The sequence below is a fragment of the Dipodomys merriami genome, unplaced genomic scaffold, assembly GCF_024711535.1.
Source record: "Dipodomys merriami isolate MVZ:Mamm:240054 unplaced genomic scaffold, mDipMer1.0.p SCAF_20, whole genome shotgun sequence".
NCBI lineage: Eukaryota > Metazoa > Chordata > Mammalia > Rodentia > Heteromyidae > Dipodomys > Dipodomys merriami.
This window is the reverse complement of record NW_027203382.1, coordinates 8,240,813-8,258,481: the sequence shown is the minus strand read 5'-3', so window position 1 is coordinate 8,258,481 and position 17,669 is coordinate 8,240,813. Positions and strand designations below refer to the sequence as shown.

At 36.9% G+C, this 17,669-nt stretch overlaps 1 protein-coding gene across 1 annotated transcript in view; it reads right to left on the bottom strand.

The window, feature by feature from the left end:
- Window positions 1–1,806: 1,806 nt before the first annotated feature.
- Window positions 1,807–17,669, bottom strand: part of Pcsk1 (proprotein convertase subtilisin/kexin type 1) — a 43,303-nt gene continuing 27,440 nt past the window's right edge. Inside the window, exons 10-14 of the mRNA XM_070031041.1 lie at window positions 9,345–9,578; window positions 7,877–8,034; window positions 6,281–6,414; window positions 4,543–4,704; window positions 1,807–2,414 (exon numbers count right to left, since the gene is read on the bottom strand). Of these exons, the coding sequence (XP_069887142.1) occupies window positions 2,040–2,414; window positions 4,543–4,704; window positions 6,281–6,414; window positions 7,877–8,034; window positions 9,345–9,578 (1,063 nt within the window). The 3' untranslated portion in view covers window positions 1,807–2,039. The remainder of the gene's footprint in view (window positions 2,415–4,542; window positions 4,705–6,280; window positions 6,415–7,876; window positions 8,035–9,344; window positions 9,579–17,669) is intronic.

The following is a 17,669-nucleotide window of genomic DNA, read 5'->3' as shown; positions in this document are numbered from 1 at the left end:
AATATTAAAGCTTCTCTAGAATGAACCTTTGGTTATAATCCAATGATCTGGTTTGGGTTTAAACGTGAAAAGGCAGGAAGGATTTTAAAAAGCTCCATATAGTCAGCAGATTAAGAGCAGGAAAGAGATGGGTTTTTAACTCCAACTCTGTCATTTATCTCTACTCATTGGCTTCTCTGGGTAAAAGGTTTTCATTGAAATTTAATAACTCTTAGATCCTGTTCAGTTTTAATACTTTTGGGTATGCTTAAATATTCAGATAGTCAAAATACTATCTAACACTTTATATCAAATAATATGTGAAAACAGGACAAAGTGTTACTGCAAAACTTCTAGGCTTCCTGGGCATTTCTCTGGAGATAACCTGGTTCTCTACAACTTCAAGGGGCTACACCCGAAGTCAAAGTAAATAAACACGTGGCCTTGTGGCCTTATCAATCATGTTCAAATTTTATGGAAGATTTGAAATCTGAAACTCACTTGTAGATGTCAGCTTTGTGGGTGGCTGGAGAGTTCATTGCCATATTAAGAAAGAGAAGCCAAGGAGCTGGCGATTCATGAATAGCAGAAATGAACATCCAGGTGAGATGAGATCAAGTGAATAATTCAAAGTAGATCTCAAAGATATTTTCAGCATCTAAAATATGTTTTTGCTTATAAAGATAAATTATTTAATCATAGCAAATTCATAAATTATTAATGACAGAGCCTGCTTGAAAGAAGTTTAGGATAGTCTTTTACTTAATCTATTTACACTATGTACATATTCATTTAGTGCTGGAGTGGACAAAATCACATGCCTATTTATACAGACCAGTCATGAATATAGTGGTCATACATAGTGTGAAGCAGACCAAGGGACCTGGACTTCAAATCTAATGTTGCCATCAGGGAAGATAGCTCTAGGGATCAAGTTTTATGTTATATCTCACATTTTCAATCATTTCTAACCCTCAATCCTAAAAGCATACTTTAAACAAAATAAAATCTATTGGAGGGACAAATAAAGTCAGTTTTCTGATTTGAAACATGGAAGCAATTTGATACGAAAAGGATGCCATCAGCTATCAGATTAGAAAAGATCCTGTTGTACCCAAGGATGAATATTCAGTTGCTAAAGTCCAGAACAATCTGTTCTCATGAATACAATTAAGAAAAAGTAACTGGCATTGTTTCTTGCCATCAGGAATATTTTTCTCTTGTTAGATTGGTTCTAAAGATAAAGGTAGCTAAACAAATTTATGACTAAGAATTTCCTGAGCCTAAGTGTAAGTTTTTTTTTTCTGAGTCAGTGCTATGAATTAGTTATCTCAATATTGAGTTTTTAGCTAAGAAGCCAAACAAGGAAGAAGGGAAAAATAGAGGAAGACAGAGTAAATAGTGTGAATCATAGCTACCTTTAGATTCTCTGAGGTCTCTAGCCAGATAACACAGATTTCAAGATCAGTTTGTAGATCTAAATAGTCCAAGCTTTTTCTCTAAGGACCAGATTGTCACTCCTGCAATGAGTAGTACTTTGGAATACCTAGAGAATGGGACTCCTTGTGAACTTTCACATTGGATACTTTGCAAGTATTTCTTTGGCATCAAAATTTAAGGGAAAAAAAAAACATGGCAAAGAGGAAAGAAGCTATAGACAGTTTTCTTCCTCCTTCATCTTTTAAATTACATTTTCAAATTAATGGATCTTTCAGGTTTTTCCATTTCTTGTGAGAAATGAAATGTGGATTCAGGAGGTCATTCTAATGGGACATAGACATCCTACGTCAATGATGACTGCGGAAAGGACAAAACACTTCACATGTGTAGGCAGGGAAGACATGTTTTTAAAGAGCTGGGATCAATTTTGGAAGTTGGATGTCCTATTGGAGTTCATTGCTTTTCAAAGTACAGTTTGCAGAGAAAAAGAAAAAGCAGCACAAAAGATGTTTTTAAGTATGGGACAATACCAACACAACCACTCCAGATCTAGGCCAAAACAAAAAAATAATCTAAAGAAAAAGAAGATGTGTGAATATTTCCAACTTGGGACCATCCACTTAATTTTCCTCACTTAGAATGTCCACTAAGGCTTGCAGCAGTCGGTCATCTCTGTGCTTATAAGGTTTCCTGTTATAGAAAACATCAACATAGTCGTTGTACAGACTGTCCTCGGAGTCTTTAAGCTGGGAAGGTTTGTTCAGCTTTTCCAGAGCTTCATAAAAATTTTCGTAAGGGATATTGAGCTTTGCACTTGGAGTCTTCTTTGGTGATTGCTTCGGTGGTGAGGTTTTGCTGAATGCATTTTGTAGGAGTCGCAACATGGCCTCAGAAGGGGCTGCTTCTGCTGGCTGATCTCTTGTGCCCCCCGCACTGCTGCTGGGGCTTTTGGAAACCAGAGCATTCTCACCCAGGTTCTTTTCTGTAGGTTTCTCCTAAAATACAGAATGTTGTCAACAAAGGGTTTACATTATTTACAGCAGAGCAAGACAGCTGTAACCCTTAGAACAAACCCTGAATATCCCTTGAGGGGCAACTTGGAGAGCAGAGGAGCCCAAAAGCACAAGGCTTGGAATCACACAGGCTTGTTTCAGTTCTCATCGTTCCATGTTCTATTGTACCTTTGGCAACTATTTTAATGTGCTTGTAAATTTCCTGTAAAGTAAGAGTTAGAATGCCTCCACTTGTGATGTTTTTGAAAGCTGATCGGAACACATGGGTGAGTGCTTACTGTATATTTGTTTCCTTCACTGCTATGGTGGAATCCTTGGGAAGAAGATGCTATTCAATATTCACCAATTCATGTATAATGCACCAACTAGTGGCTGGGTACAGTGGCAGCTTTCTAGAGGCTTGTTGCTCTTTGAGAAGCTACTGAATTGTAAAAAGAGCGTAGGGGAGAGACAGATGTGCTGGACTAGATGGAAAGGAACTGGTGAGATCAGGAAAGTGGCTTTTTGTTAACTATTATGGGAAAAACAGTTGTTCCCCATGACTTTCTTTAGATACCAAGATCTGTGGTTGCTTTTATACTTTTGTTTTACACGTATTTTCTTGTACAATTTAATCATCTTTAGAGTGAATATAATATCTGATATAATGTAAATAGTACTGTATTAGTTAGGTAACAATAGGAAGGAAAAAGCTTACACACATTCAGTAAAGACACATTTTTCCAACTATTTTTATTTTTTGGTCCAGTTGTGGGGCCTGAACTTTGGGCCTGAGCACTGTCCCTCAGCTCTTCAGCTCAAGGCTAGTGATCTACCACTTGAGCCACAGCACCACTTCCGGCTTTTTGCTTTTTGCTTATGTGGTGCTGAGGAATCAAACCCAGGGCCTCAGGCATGAAAGGCAAGCGCTCTACCACTGAGCCAACTTCCCAGCCCCTTTCCAACTATTTTTTATCTGTACTTGGTTGAGTTCAAAATAGAGAGCCCATGAATTTGAAGGGCTGGCTGTATTTCAGTATTTTAATAATGTAAGGTTCCTATTAATTCCTTTGAAGAAATCAAAACGAGAGAAATACTCAAAAAGATTAACCCATTTTTGGTGTTGTGGAGCAGAGGCCCTTTGCATTCAGGTTCAGGAGGGAAGCTGATTCGCAGAACATAAATTTGGCCAGAATAAAATTTTGTCCAGAGTCTAGAGTTGGTTTCTTTCTAGTAAAAAATAGCCTCTATGTTTTTTGAGTAAATACTATGGTTCTGTACCTTCTAAAACATGCAGGACAGAGCTCAACCTATTCAAGGGAGGCCATTTTGGAAATTCTGAAAACCTATCATTTGAGGAACGGTAGATTTGAGGCACATTTGAAGCATAGTGCCAGTTACTGGGGATAAAGAAAGATTTCTAGTAAGTTTTATCTACTGATAGAAGAGAAAGTAGCAGCTCCTGAGACTCGAGAGCATGAATGGCTTATGTTCACCAGCCTCTAAAACTTTATAAGAGAACCTATGATTCCAGTGGACTTTGACTGGCTCTGAACCATGATCAACAAATCTCAGCCTCTTGAGTAGCTATGATGGGAAGAGTGAGCCACCAGTGAGTGAACAGCTCCCTTTAGTGGTGACAAATTGTGTCAGTAAAGTGCTAATTGCTAAACAATAATCCCTAAAGAGAAGCCTACATGGTTTGGTTGCCTGAGCATTGGCATTCTTTCTGTAAAATGGGCACACTAATGTCTATTCTTCCTAGGTTACAAAGATATAGGGTAAGCTGAGACAATGTGGAAAATGCTTAAATATAAGTGCCATACAAATATTAGGCATATGTTATTATGAGTAAAGAGCTTTCTTTATAATTTGCTTAATCACAAATGATAAAATTCATGTTAGGAATTAATAATCTTCAATTTATCAGCTACCATGAATAAATTCTCAATTAAAGAACAAAAATGAAGAAGACAGTTTCATCCACGGGGGAAATAGAGCTTACCACTACCACATCCTTCCTCCACATGAATATCTCATCCTTACCTGCCAGAATGTTTGATGCACCCTCACTCACACATTGACTAGGAGATTTCAACAGAGAGCATGCAAATTGTAGAGCCACACAGACCTCTCCTATGTCCACCATCTTCTCCACTCCTCGTCTGTCATTCTGAACAGTGTTGTAGGATGTGTACACACGGGGCTGTTTCATATGCTCTGGCTGGGAAGAGGTCCCATGCAAAATCAGCTTCCAGTTCACAATTCTTCCTTCATTTTGTACTCTTCCAGACTAGTGAATAAGCAACATGTATTTTAGTCTGTTTTTAACAAATTCATCCAAAATATCAGAAAAGAATATTATAATTACCATCTAATTTAAAGTGTATTATGTATTCTGTGTTCAGAGCTCTTTTTTTTAAAGAAACCATTGAATTCTTATGAATTCAGTGGCTTAAAATTCAATCTTTTCATAATCTATCATTTAATTTAAAAAATGAGCTCTCCGAGTAAATCTTTTTTGTTGTTTTTATTCTATTGGTTGTGTCCTTGGAAAGTTGACTGTCTCTGAAATCTGAAATAGATATCTAAGAAAAACCTAAATGCACAGTGCCTTACTTTAGAGATTTGATACAAAGTTGGCCCGTTTTGGTAAATAGATTCCCTTAGTTTTCTGACTGTGAAACTGAATGAAAGAATTGAAGATAAATTCAAGAACAGTATCACCAACAAGGAACATCTTCTTGGTCTCATGAGAAACTTTTACTTCTAAACAACAATTTTAGCCATCTTTAGATGAAGAAAAGCTTGTTCTCATTGGAAAAAATCAGGTAGCAATGACTACATAATTTTCTGATATCTTTTAGAATTTAAAGCAATTCCTTTTTAAAAGTTTTCTAGGTACTGAAATCTGCTCTCTCAATATTTATTACAATTTTATCTCAAAGCAATCAGATGTTAAAAAAAACTGATGAAGAATTCACAGGTTAAGCACTGGTCATTTATATTCTTTACCTACAGAGAATATAAATGTTGGATAAATTATGCAAAAATAACTAATTCAGCTATATTTATCTTTTTATAGATATTCTGGCTCTGTTCTTTCATTATTGTGACTAAGTATTAAAATTATGAAAACATATTAAATAGTATTAGTACAGGTAGAGGATCTTTTACTTAAACATCTGGGATAGTGTTTCAAAATTCCAAGTTGCTCCTAATTTTGAAATTTGTATGAGCTGAGCATCCCTAATCCAAAAATTTAAAAATATATCAGGAATACTCAAAAAAGGTTTTAGGTTTTTTCATGACGGAGACTGGAAAAAAGTCATATTTTAAAAGATAACTTACGCCGGGTGTCAGTGGCTCATGCCTGTAATCCTAGCTACTATGGAGGATGAGATCTGAGAATCACGGTTCAAAGAAAGTCCATGAGGCTCTTATCTCCAATAAACCACTAGAAAACTGCAAGTGGCGCTGTTGTTCAAGTGGTAGAGTGCTCACCTTGAATGAAGAGCTGAGGGATAGCGCCCAGGCCCAGAGTTCAAGCCCCACAACTGGCAAAAATAAAATAAAATAAATAAAAAAGATACCTTTCATAATATTAAGCTACTTTTTTTAAAGTGCTGACACTGGAGCTTGAACTTAGGGTCTACGTGCTGCCCTTAGCTTTTTTGCACAAGGCTGCCACTCTACCACTTGAGCCACAGTTCTATTAGGTGGGCAGGGCTCTAGATACTATGCTATTATGTCTACTAAAGAGTAGTAAAACTCTCTAGAGTCCTGATGAATGATAATACAAACTGTAAAAGTGCTTTACAGTGTGGAAAAGTGAGCTCATGTTTCCGCAACCTTTTATTCATTCTTACCATGTCTGTAATTCTCAAAGTCCACGTGCCTATAGGATTCTCTCCCCATGTATGAACAGACATGAAGTCCCAATTCTTAAAGCCATTAGGAGATGTGTCCCGCTCTCTTTCAGCCAATAGGACAGTGCTAGTTCCTGTTTTCATAAAACAAACACAAGTCAATCAGTGTCTTAACAACTTTGATAGTAGGATGCACTCTAGCATCTCATAACTAGAAAGGAAAACTAGAAGAGATCAGTACTTCAATTTTTCCCTTTTAGTATTAAAACAACGATAGAGACATTCACGAGAGAAAACATTTTGGTCTATAATAGTTAGCATGCTGCCTTGCATAAGTCTTCAGTAATACTGTAGAAAAATAGTAAGGGACCATGTTAAGATTTATTCAGTTAAGACATGAGCACTACATTTATGACTAAGATTGAAGAATGGAGTCAAGGATGTGAATGCATTTTAATAGCAGAATCATGTTTAAATATAAAAGAAAATCTTGAAAATTTGATAGGTACTTAAGTCTAAACACTAATGAAGATATAAGAATTAACTTATTTAAATAACTTATTACTTATTTCTTAAGTACTGTTAATAATTTCATCTATTCACTAAAATACACCAATTTATTCATCTCCTAAAAACCAGTAGTAAGAACTACTAATTTTTCAAGTCTAAGCCCTCTATATATCAACAAATTTTATTACATTCTAAGTAACAGAGCCTATTTCAAAGATCTAAGAATTAATATACTAAAAGGAAAGCTCAGCTTTCCTCAAATTTTGCCTATAGAAATTGAATTTAGGGCTGGGAAGGTGGCTCAGTGGTAGAGCACTTGCCTTGCATGCATGAGGCCCTGGGTTCGATTCCTCAGCACCACATAAGCAAAAAGAAAAAAGCCAGAAGTGGCACTGTGGCTCAAGTGGTAGAGCGCTAGCCTTGAGCTGAAGAGCTGAGGGACAGCGCCCAGGGCCAGAGTTCAGGCTCCATGACTGGACCAAAACAAACAAACAAACAAAAAATTGAATTTAGTCAGCTGAATCCTATCAAAATTGGAAACTGCATTGTGACAATGCCTGGTTGGACTCTAGATTAATACCTCTCTCTTATTTAAGACCTTATGAGGAAAAGGGCAAATGTTCATATATATTATATAGCCTTACTCATATTATCATGGAGATTTTATTAGTCTCTCTATCTTCTTTTATGGACCAGAATTCTGAATGTCTCAATGGATTCTTTTATATCTTAGATGTACCTATAGGTTTTGTTCATTATTAATGAGACTAATTTTCACTAACATGTTACCTAAGGAATAGAAAATGAAAAGTAGGTCAGTACCACAGGTAATTAAGTATAGTTTGAAGATGCATGACTTCTAAAAAGTTAATTAACATGAATAGGCCACATTCTTTTCTCACTTCTGAGTCCAGGAGAATGAGCAGGGCAGAGAAAAACTAACACCAAGAAAAATTAGTGCACTGCTAATATTTGAACACACCTATTAGGAGATTTAGTTGTATAAATAAACAAGAATAGTCATTGATTTGAAAGCATTGATTTCAAAATTGAAAGAGGTTAAAAGAATTTTGTCTGACTGTTTACCAGCAGCTGAAGTAAGGGTGACATGAAGGTCTCCTCTACGCGAATATTCAATTGTTGCTTCCAATTGCACATGCTCCAGGGACTTGATACTGTTTTCTTGACCTTCACAAGCTCTTGTTGGAATTTCAATGATAACTTCTCCGTTGGCTTTCAGGGCTCTAAATACCATTAAAGGATCAACTTTAAATAAAATGTACGAAAAGACATCTACATCAGTCTTCACTACATACTCAGCTTGTTGTCCTTCCTGATATGAGTAGAATCCTATTTATGATGAACTATATATCAATTTAATATCTAATAAAATATCAAGAAACACAAATATTTAAATGTGATATTTCTTGCTAGAGAATCAAATTTAGGAGGATTTGTCTTGGATTTGTGAAAAGGGTCGATCATTACAATATAAAAAAGATTCTCTGAAGAAAAACAGATTTTATCCATAAAGACTTACTCCCAAATCTTTCCAGGCTTAGCTATTTTTTGTGGGGCTTGGGGCTTGAGTTCAGAGCCTGGGCACCAAGGCTAGCACTCTACCACTTGAGCCACAGTGCTACTTTCCGCTTTTTCTGTTTATGTGGTACTAAGGAATCAAGTCCAGGACTTCATGAATGCTAGGTGAGCACTCTACCATTAAGCCACATTCCCAGCCCATGTCTTAGCTATTTTGTGTGAGTGAATTTTCAGAAACATAGGATTCCCTCAATTGAAACAAAATATCTATAGCAGATTCTGTTTATATGGTCAGATATGATAAACCAGAGATAGTCTATATAAAAGGAGTATGACAAAGAAACTTACAAGGGAGAAAAGTCATGAATCACATAGAAGTAAATGTTCTTGATATAGGGGAACTGGTTAGCAAGAACTAAATTTCATCAGTCCTAAGACTGAAAAAATAGTATAATATCATTGAGCTGAGAATGAATCTTAAAACTGATGATTGGGGGTGGGGGGGGCAAGGCTGGGAGGGTGGCTCAGTGGTAGAGTGCTTGCCTTGCATGCATGAGGCCCAGGGTTTGATTCCTCAGCACCACATAAGCAGAAAAAAAGTCAGAAGTGGAGCTTTGGCTTAAGTGGTGGAGCACTAGCCTTGAGCTGAAGAGCTGAGGGACAGCACCCAGGCCCAGAGTTCAGGCCCCATGACCGACAAAAACAAAACAAAACAAAACAAAAACTGATGGTTGAGCAATGATCTTCCTAAGTGGTACATAAAACATGGTGCATTCTTAATTTTCTGTGGTAGGTAGTCTGTAAGAAGAGCATGAAAATATGCTAACGGAGTTCATTGCTCTGGTCTTTCCATGGTCTTCATAGAGAGCCATAGAGGACACTGGAAAACTCTATCTCCACTTACTTAAAACAAGGGTAGATGTGAAAAAGTATAATTATATATATAGAGTAACAAGAATCTTAACCAAATTGTGTCATAGACATATATTCACCTAAAACTCTTGGCAGTACTTACCTAGGCTCAAAGTCATTGTCTTTTACAACACATTCTTTCTTCTCAGGAACACTGGTCCAAGTCCTGGGGTCAGCTAAATCCACAAGAGCTTTGGCATTTAGCAAGCCAAATCCAAACCTACTATTCACCATCAAGCCTGCTCCATTCTTTTTCCAGCCAGGGTTATTGGCCAATGGGTCATACTCAGAGGTCCAGACAACCAAGTGCTGCATATCTCGCCAAGTGAGGTTTGGGCTAGAGGGGAAGGGACACAAAACATCTTGTAGTAACACAATGGCATTTCCTTATAAAAGCAAGTACTAAAACTAAGCGTTTCCATTCAGTGATTATAAAATGCCTTTTGTAACTGTGCTTATTTTAGGGGCTACTGGCATACTTTTTACAATTTAAAAATCAAAATACAATATTAAAAACTCCCACTCATAATATGTACTATGAGTGTCACTCAATCCTTAGCCTCATAGAAGCATAGACCTTTGCATGTGATTTCTAATTTACATTTAATTGGAAAAAATAAATGGTAACATTTGCTCTATTATGCTATCTTCCAGTCTTATGCTATCCATGGCTTAGTACATTTTGTTATAAACTCACAGACCATGTCTTGGCTTTTTCTTAAATCACATTTTAAAGAAAGAGGCTAGCAACCTGAACACTGCCATCTTTCTTTGCACAGTCAACTCTACATACATGTGTTCCGCATTCTTGGATTTAATCAACTAGGGATCAAAAATATTTGAAAAGAAAATATTGCATCTATACTGAATACTTTTCATGTCATGATTCCCTAAACAATACAGTATAACATCGCATTCACATTATCTGAACTATTATAAGTCATCTAGAAATAATTTAAATTATAGGAGAATTCACCTAAATTGTTTACAAATACTACACCATTTTATATAAGAGATTTCAGCATCTACAGATTTTTATACCTTCAGAAATTCCTGGAACTGAACCTTGGAAGATATTGAAGACTGATCACATATTAAAAAAAAAAAAAAAAGATAAGAAGCTGAGCGCTGGCAGTTCATGCCTGTAATCCTAGCTACTCAGTGGACTGAGATTTGAGGATTGCTGTTTGAAGCCAGAACAAGGAGTGAAGTCTATGAAACTCTTATCCCCAATGAAGTAGCAAAATGTAGGAAGCAGCACTGTGGCTCATGGTGGTACAGCACCAGACTTAAGCAAAACAGCTACAGGATAGCACCCAGATCCTGAGTACAAGCCCAATATTAGCACAAGTGCATGAATGCGGGTGAGTTCACATAGGCACAAAGAAACTACATGAGCTTATATTTACAAGGAACAACAATTGTAGGTATATGTAAGATTTTTTCCTCCTACTAAAGATGATTACAATCCATTTTTTATTATTTGTATTTGTTGATTGTTATGTTCATGACTTAATAAATTACTTACTATATCACAGTCTGCTCTACTGGCACATAGAGGCAACAAGGAATAAATATGGCTACAGAGCAATAAGGACCACAAGAAGAAATGCCACCAAGTGGAGTTTAGCATTTGGGTAGTGAGGATCCTTGAGGATGTCTGAGCAAGGAAATGGTAAAAATCAAGAAAGACTTTTGGTAAGATTAGTTCGGCAATAATATGAATAAATTGGAAATGCAAAGGATTGTTGGATTTGTTATAGACCAATCTCAATTTTCCCCACAGACTCTTCTATTGCTAAACATTCTCTTTACTGTAGCATGATCACCTACTGGGCAAATTCACTTGTTTTGTCTATTGTCTGTCACCCTAGCTAGGATTTAACATGAGAAGGGGTGAAAACTTTATTTCTTGTGTTCCCTGTGTGCCAAACACTCAGAAGAATGCTAGGCACAAGAGTGTATGCTGGATAAACTTGGTTAGTTTGAATGATCAAATGAATGTGTCTACATTAAATAGCCTGCTATAATTTCAAATGTTATGGCTACAAGCAATTAGATTGTTTCCAGACCTCAAGCTCTTCCTTCCATTGGAGACCTACATTATTTCCCTGGAGCATTACTATAAGTCAGAATGCCCTAGAGTTTACTTCATATGGTTCCTATCTTACTACAGGACTGTAGAACAATCATCAGGGGGGTCTGGCTGAATTTGCTGCTCTCCAGAGCCAGTAACATACAATCCCCCAAACAATAATACCCTGGTAACCAAAAAAAAGCAATGCATACTTCTAAATATTGAGAAGTTAAGCTCCTGCTTAAAAATCGCTGGGTTTTTTTTTCTGGCCTGACCAAAGACAATTATAAAGACTTCCCTTTCACTTAACATCTCTTAAATGGTCATATGTACAGAGCTCTTCACCTATTCTACTTGTCCTACACATGTACTAGTTATTGCAAATAAGGGAAACCATGGGACCTATGTTTCTTTGGGCTTGGCTTACTTTCCTTAATATAATTTTTTCCAAGTCTTTCCATTTCCTAACAAATGGGGCGATGTCATTCTTTCTAATGTTAAGCGAAATGAACCCCAAGATAGGGACACAAGTAGTTTTTTTTTCTTTCTTGCCATTGTTTTTAATGTACTTATAATGTACTGTGTAATTTTTTTGTGTCTTTTGGTATAATGCTTGTTTTCACTGTATTTGATTCCGATGCCTTGCATCTTGTATATACATTTTTCTAATTTGGGGAGGGGAAGGGAAATGACAAAATGCTGAAATAAGGGTACAGGTTGACCCATTGTAACAATGAGATGTACAAGACACTATGTTGAAAATGAACTTTACAACATGGAGGGGGGTTAGGGTTGGGGAGGTGGGGAACGAAGGGATGGTAGGAAAAAAACAAAGGAGGATGTAACAAGACTTGACAGGAATTGTACTCATTACCTTACTCGTGTAACCGTAACCCCTCTGTACAGTATTTTTACAATAAAAAATATAAAATAATAATAATGATAAAAGCAGAAAAAAATACTTTCTTTGGGGGCTGGGAAGGTGGCTCAGTGGTAGAGCGCTTGCCTTGCATGCATGAGGCCCTGGGCTGGATTCCTCAGCACCACATTAGCAGAAAAGAATAAAGCCAGAAGTGGCACTGTGGTAGAGTGCTAGCCTTGAGCTGAGGGACAGCACCCAAGCCCAGAGTTCAGGCCCCACGACCGCACCCCCCCACACACACACACAAAAAGACTTTCTTTGGTAGGCCACGTGGTTAAACCTGCAGCTAGCAGGAGATTCAATACTTAGCTTGTGTATCTGTCTCTGAAGGGAGTTTAATTCAAGGCTACATGCCCTCAGGGCTCTAGTGCTCTTTGTATAGAAGTCTCTAACACTTTCTGGTGAAAGCCTTTGTTTTTAGGTCACTTAGCCTGAGGCTAACTTCCACCTTCCCAAAGGTGCAAGTTTACTTTAGACACCTCTGTAAAAGCTTCTTAAGGAGGCAGGGGGAAATCCTTGAAAATACTTTTCCCTACTCAACCTCAGTAACCTGTACTTGTCTACTGCTATCTTCCCTCAATCTTCCCTCAAGCCCTCTCAGTATATATACACCACAGGGTCCATAAGACAAGTATTGGAGCCTCTTGTTTGGGGTTCCTTCAACAATAAGCCCATGCCCATTCTGGCCCATCTGTTCTGCTGTACGAAATGGAACCCAACTAGTCCATGTTTTCTCTAGTTTGATAATCTGGCTTTTGCCACAGCAGTAGGTGATGAAATTTTAACTCTTTCATTTTAGTTTGCTGTTTTAAATAGGAACGCCAATGCCTGGTGGTTTACATACTCTTATTCAGCCAAACTGATTTATGAAAAACATAGCATTTAACTCCTGAGAATGACTGACAGATGATAGAATGACTGACAATGCCAGCTCAGTGATTCTGTGCAGGTGGTTTACCTGCACATCGTCACCTGTAAGTAATGGAAAGTCCTGAGCCCCTCCACAGTCTTACTGGTGAAAATATTTGAAGATAGGACATTTTAAAATAATTATATTTTAAAAATATAAAGCCTATCCAGTTCTGTGTATTATAGCAAAAAAAGGAGTTTTTAAAAATAAAGATAATGAACATATAAACAATTAAGATAATCATGTCATTTCAAATCATGGGGTTATAGTAGGAAGCAATAGAAAGCACAATAAATTGTATTCTACTTCTAAAGAACTGTGCACTGTGACTCTGACAGCCAATGGTTATTCATCTCTAATGTAGAGTGTTAAAAAATGACAATTCCTAGAATTCCTAAGTATCCAGATCTTCTTCTATATGTCTAATAGTACAAATTTCTGTCTCTCTCTCTTTTTTTTTTTTGGTAGGTCATTGGGCTTGAACTCTGGGCTTGGACCCTGTCCCTCAGCTCTTCAACTCAAGGTTCAACTCTACCACTTGAGGCACAGCGCCACTTCTGGTTTTCTGGTGGTTAATTGGAGATAAGAGTCTCATGGACTTTCCTGCCCAGACTGGCTTCCAACCACAATCCTCAGATCTCAGCCTCTTGAGTAGATAGCATTACAAGTGTGAGCCACTGGCTCCGAGCTATGAAGTTCTTGTTTCTTTGTCAAGGATTCCACATTCAGGCATGATTAGCTACTAGAGCAGGTAGATACTTATTCTGTCCATGAAGCATTTTATTGAAATGCATGTTTCTCTCTAAATTTTTTAGAGGAGTTTTGAATAAAAACTTCCATCAGTGTGATCAACAAAAATGTTTTCCACAGGGATCACCAGTGTGGGTAGAGATGTAGAAGAGGGATGGGGGTGGTAAAGGGTATTCAGAGGGCATATGGTTGGGTACTAGCAACCACAGTAATTGTACACAACATGTTGGCTTTATGTATTTCTATAGTAGAGCGTTTATTTTATATCAGTTGTAGTTATTATAATGTTCTTAATTTTTTATCTAGCCTTGGAAAAATACTTAAGGAACATCATTGTCACACAATGAGGAAAATTACTTTCTTATTGGGTTATTTCTCATTTATGTTCTTGCGTCCCATAGATGTAAAGGCTCTGCTAACAATAGTGCAACTCACTCTGACAGCCTTCCCTTGTTAATTAGTGTGCAACAGCATCCACAATAATTAAAAAATTTAAACTGCATTGCACTGCTAATCAAAAATGTGTTAATAGAAAATAAGCTTAGTGGGATTAAACATGGAAGTAAAGCTTTGATTATAATTAGAAGTGAGGTAGGTAGTCTGGAGACAAAATTCTGCAGTGAAAGTTCTTAGGAATATTCTAGTTTGGCTTCTAATTTTATCTACATGGGTCCTGAGGTTGAAGATTTACTAACTTTTGACTTTTCAAAATTTCATAACCCATATGGATTTTTGTTATAATTTTCCCCCCAAAGCCTTCATGAAACATTGAAAGTTCATTTCTTTTTCTCCAGACTTTAATAAAAAATGAAGATAGGGTCAGCTGTTTGCTTAACAGCTCTAAAGGTATGAAGAAATTCAATGGTTCACTTCAGAATTTTTCTCCTTTATTAAAAATTATTCTGATTCTTTTGATCTTGGCTCTGAAGATTGAAGCTATTGTCTGCCAGCTTTCTTAGATGTATTCACTACATACTAATGATGGTGCTACAGGGACTTATGAAAAGAATTTTCTTCTCTTAGTTTTATTTCTCTCCAGGATTTGCCTGTTAAGTGCCCTTATGGATAGCTTCACAATCACAGCTGGATAAAATGGTAGGAAATACACTTTTTTATAGCAGTTCTCAAAGTTTTGATTAAAAGTACTAGCATTAAACTACCTGAGATAATTGCTAAAAATGGGGTATCCAGGGATGCATACCAGAAACTTCAGGATCTGCATTGCTAGCAGTAGAAACTGGGAATCAGCATGATAAATAAACTTCCCTGGTGTTAATTACATGCACTGGTATTCAAGGTATCCTAGAAAAAGAAAGCATTCCTCTGTACACATTTCAGCTAGAAACTTTTCTTTTTCTTTCCCTTTCTTCCTTTCTTTCCTCTGGCTATATCACATTCAATGAAACACAGTAAAGGAACGCATGGGTCATGTTCCTTTATATCAGCCTCAATCTTCTTAGCCTTCCTTTATTTGATGGACAACAGGCTTTCACCCAGCATTCTAGTCCCTATCAGGACTTTGGGAGGCAGCATAGTGTAGTTGATAATAGCACAGCTTTGGGGTTAAACAGTCCTGAATTCAAATCTTTCTCTGAGACCTGGGTTTCATTTCTTACCCTTTTGAAGGTTCAATTGTTTCATTTGTAAAATATAACTAATAATTTCTATATCATAAGAATGTTGTGAGGATTATATACATACACTGTATGTAAAAGTTTGCATGTCTGGTCTACAGAAAGAACCCGGTAAGTATTGAACGTCATTACTCTTGACAAGTTTAGTCAGTCTCCATAGTTGTGCCTTGACTGACTGTGCACATTTTATGTGAGTGATTCTTTCACTCTCAAGTGTCTAAAGATAAAGGTTTGAATCTGTCATTTGTGTTTTCTGACATAATACTCATTGAATAGAGTTCAGGTTCAGAGAAGCATAATATTGAGAACAGATGTCTCGACAATCAATGTACAATGGCAGGAGAGATATAAATGTTAAGAAAGATCATGTCTACCTTACTGTGAATGAAATCAAAATGAGGGAAATTAAATTCTTATAATATACACATAGAGGAGCATAGACTCTTAATGCCTTTTAAATTAAGTGTACTATAATAATCTGTTAGAACTCACAAGCCATTCCCCAGAAATATTCCATTCACATATCCTTAAGCAACTGTATGTGCATTTAGCAGTAGTGATTCACTGACCCATTGATAACACCCATACATTTTTATAGCAGTACAGCTCCTGTTTTTAGGAAGAGTCTATCAGAGAAAAATGAGATTAATGAGGCTACATCATGCTTCAATAACTTTTTCCTTATATAGAAAGAAGGCTTAAATCCAAAATGCAAGGAAATATGGCAAAGTAAACAGAACTCGAGAAACAAAGGACCTCTTCTTAATTTGTCACATCATTTTTAGATGACTCCATGTTCTTGACCTCACATATAGTATATACATGTGCACATCTGAGGGAAGTTAGGAGAAGGGCACAGAATCAGAGGGAAATGGGTGAAAAATACAGCAGAGGGGCCCATCAGCTGCACTGGACATTGATGAGAGTGAACTAAGCAACTCAAGGGCAGAGATGGAAGGGAGGGAATGAGAGGGAAAGAGGGAACAGCTCACACTAAGCAAAAGGAAAGAAATGTTCATATTACCTGATTTGGAAAACAAATAGTTGTAGTGTCAAAGTTTGTAGAGTTCATAAACTTTATAGACTATGATAATGACAATGCGCCTTGTGAAGGTTAAAATGTGTTTGTAACTTTAGCTAAATATCACTATCCCACAATACTATGAAGTTTGTGAAATTTATGTATCATCACTTAATCTCAATAAAGAAAAAAAACAGAAAACAAAAAAGCAGGTATAAAAAAGAAGACTTACAGCTTTAGAAACAGTGGAGCAAATTAATTAATTAATTAATTAATTGTAATACTGGACTCAGGTAGATATTCTACCATTTGAGCCATAATTCTAGCCCAACCCTTGTTTCTACTGATTGCTTTCATGGTAGGGTCTTGCTTTATGCCCAGGATAAGCATGGGCTATGAACCTACTTTGATTCTCCCATGTGACTAAGTATGACAGGTGCACACCATTGCACTCAGCCACTGTGCTTCCCTGGAAGTTGGAGAAACAGGTGCATGCCAGGGACCAAGCCATTGGATGAGATGGAGACTCATAAACTTTTTGTGCTGCGACTGTCCTAAAAATGCAATACCCTAATCTCTGCTTCACAAATAGCTACAATTGCAGGCTTGAGGCATCATGGCCAGAAAATTGTCAGTTCTTATGTGAAATTAACACTACAACTATTTTGGCTATGCAGGTAAATATTACATGATATTGGTCAGTAGTCAAAAATAGTCAAGGCCTGGCTAATTATATTTTCATGCATCTCACAGGTGTTGAGTTGAGAAGAAAGGCTCTAGACTTTCAATTTTAAGAATAGCTTTCCCTTAACATCTCTCTGTGGCCATGGTCTGGTATCATAAGTACCATAATCTTGCATCTCATCATGATATGTCTCAGAACTCTGACCCATCTCCATGGGGAGTTCCAGAGTCCTCAAAACTGCACTAGAACTGCAAATTCTACCCATAGGAAATTATTTCTTCTTGATAGGAATGCCTTGTAGCTTATTGGGAAGAGGACTAGGAGAAGAATCTGAATGTTTGAAGCCTAAAGAATGTTGACTTAGACAGGAGAAAGTAATTTTAATATATTGTTAGGTGGATTAATAGATTACAAAATTATATATACATA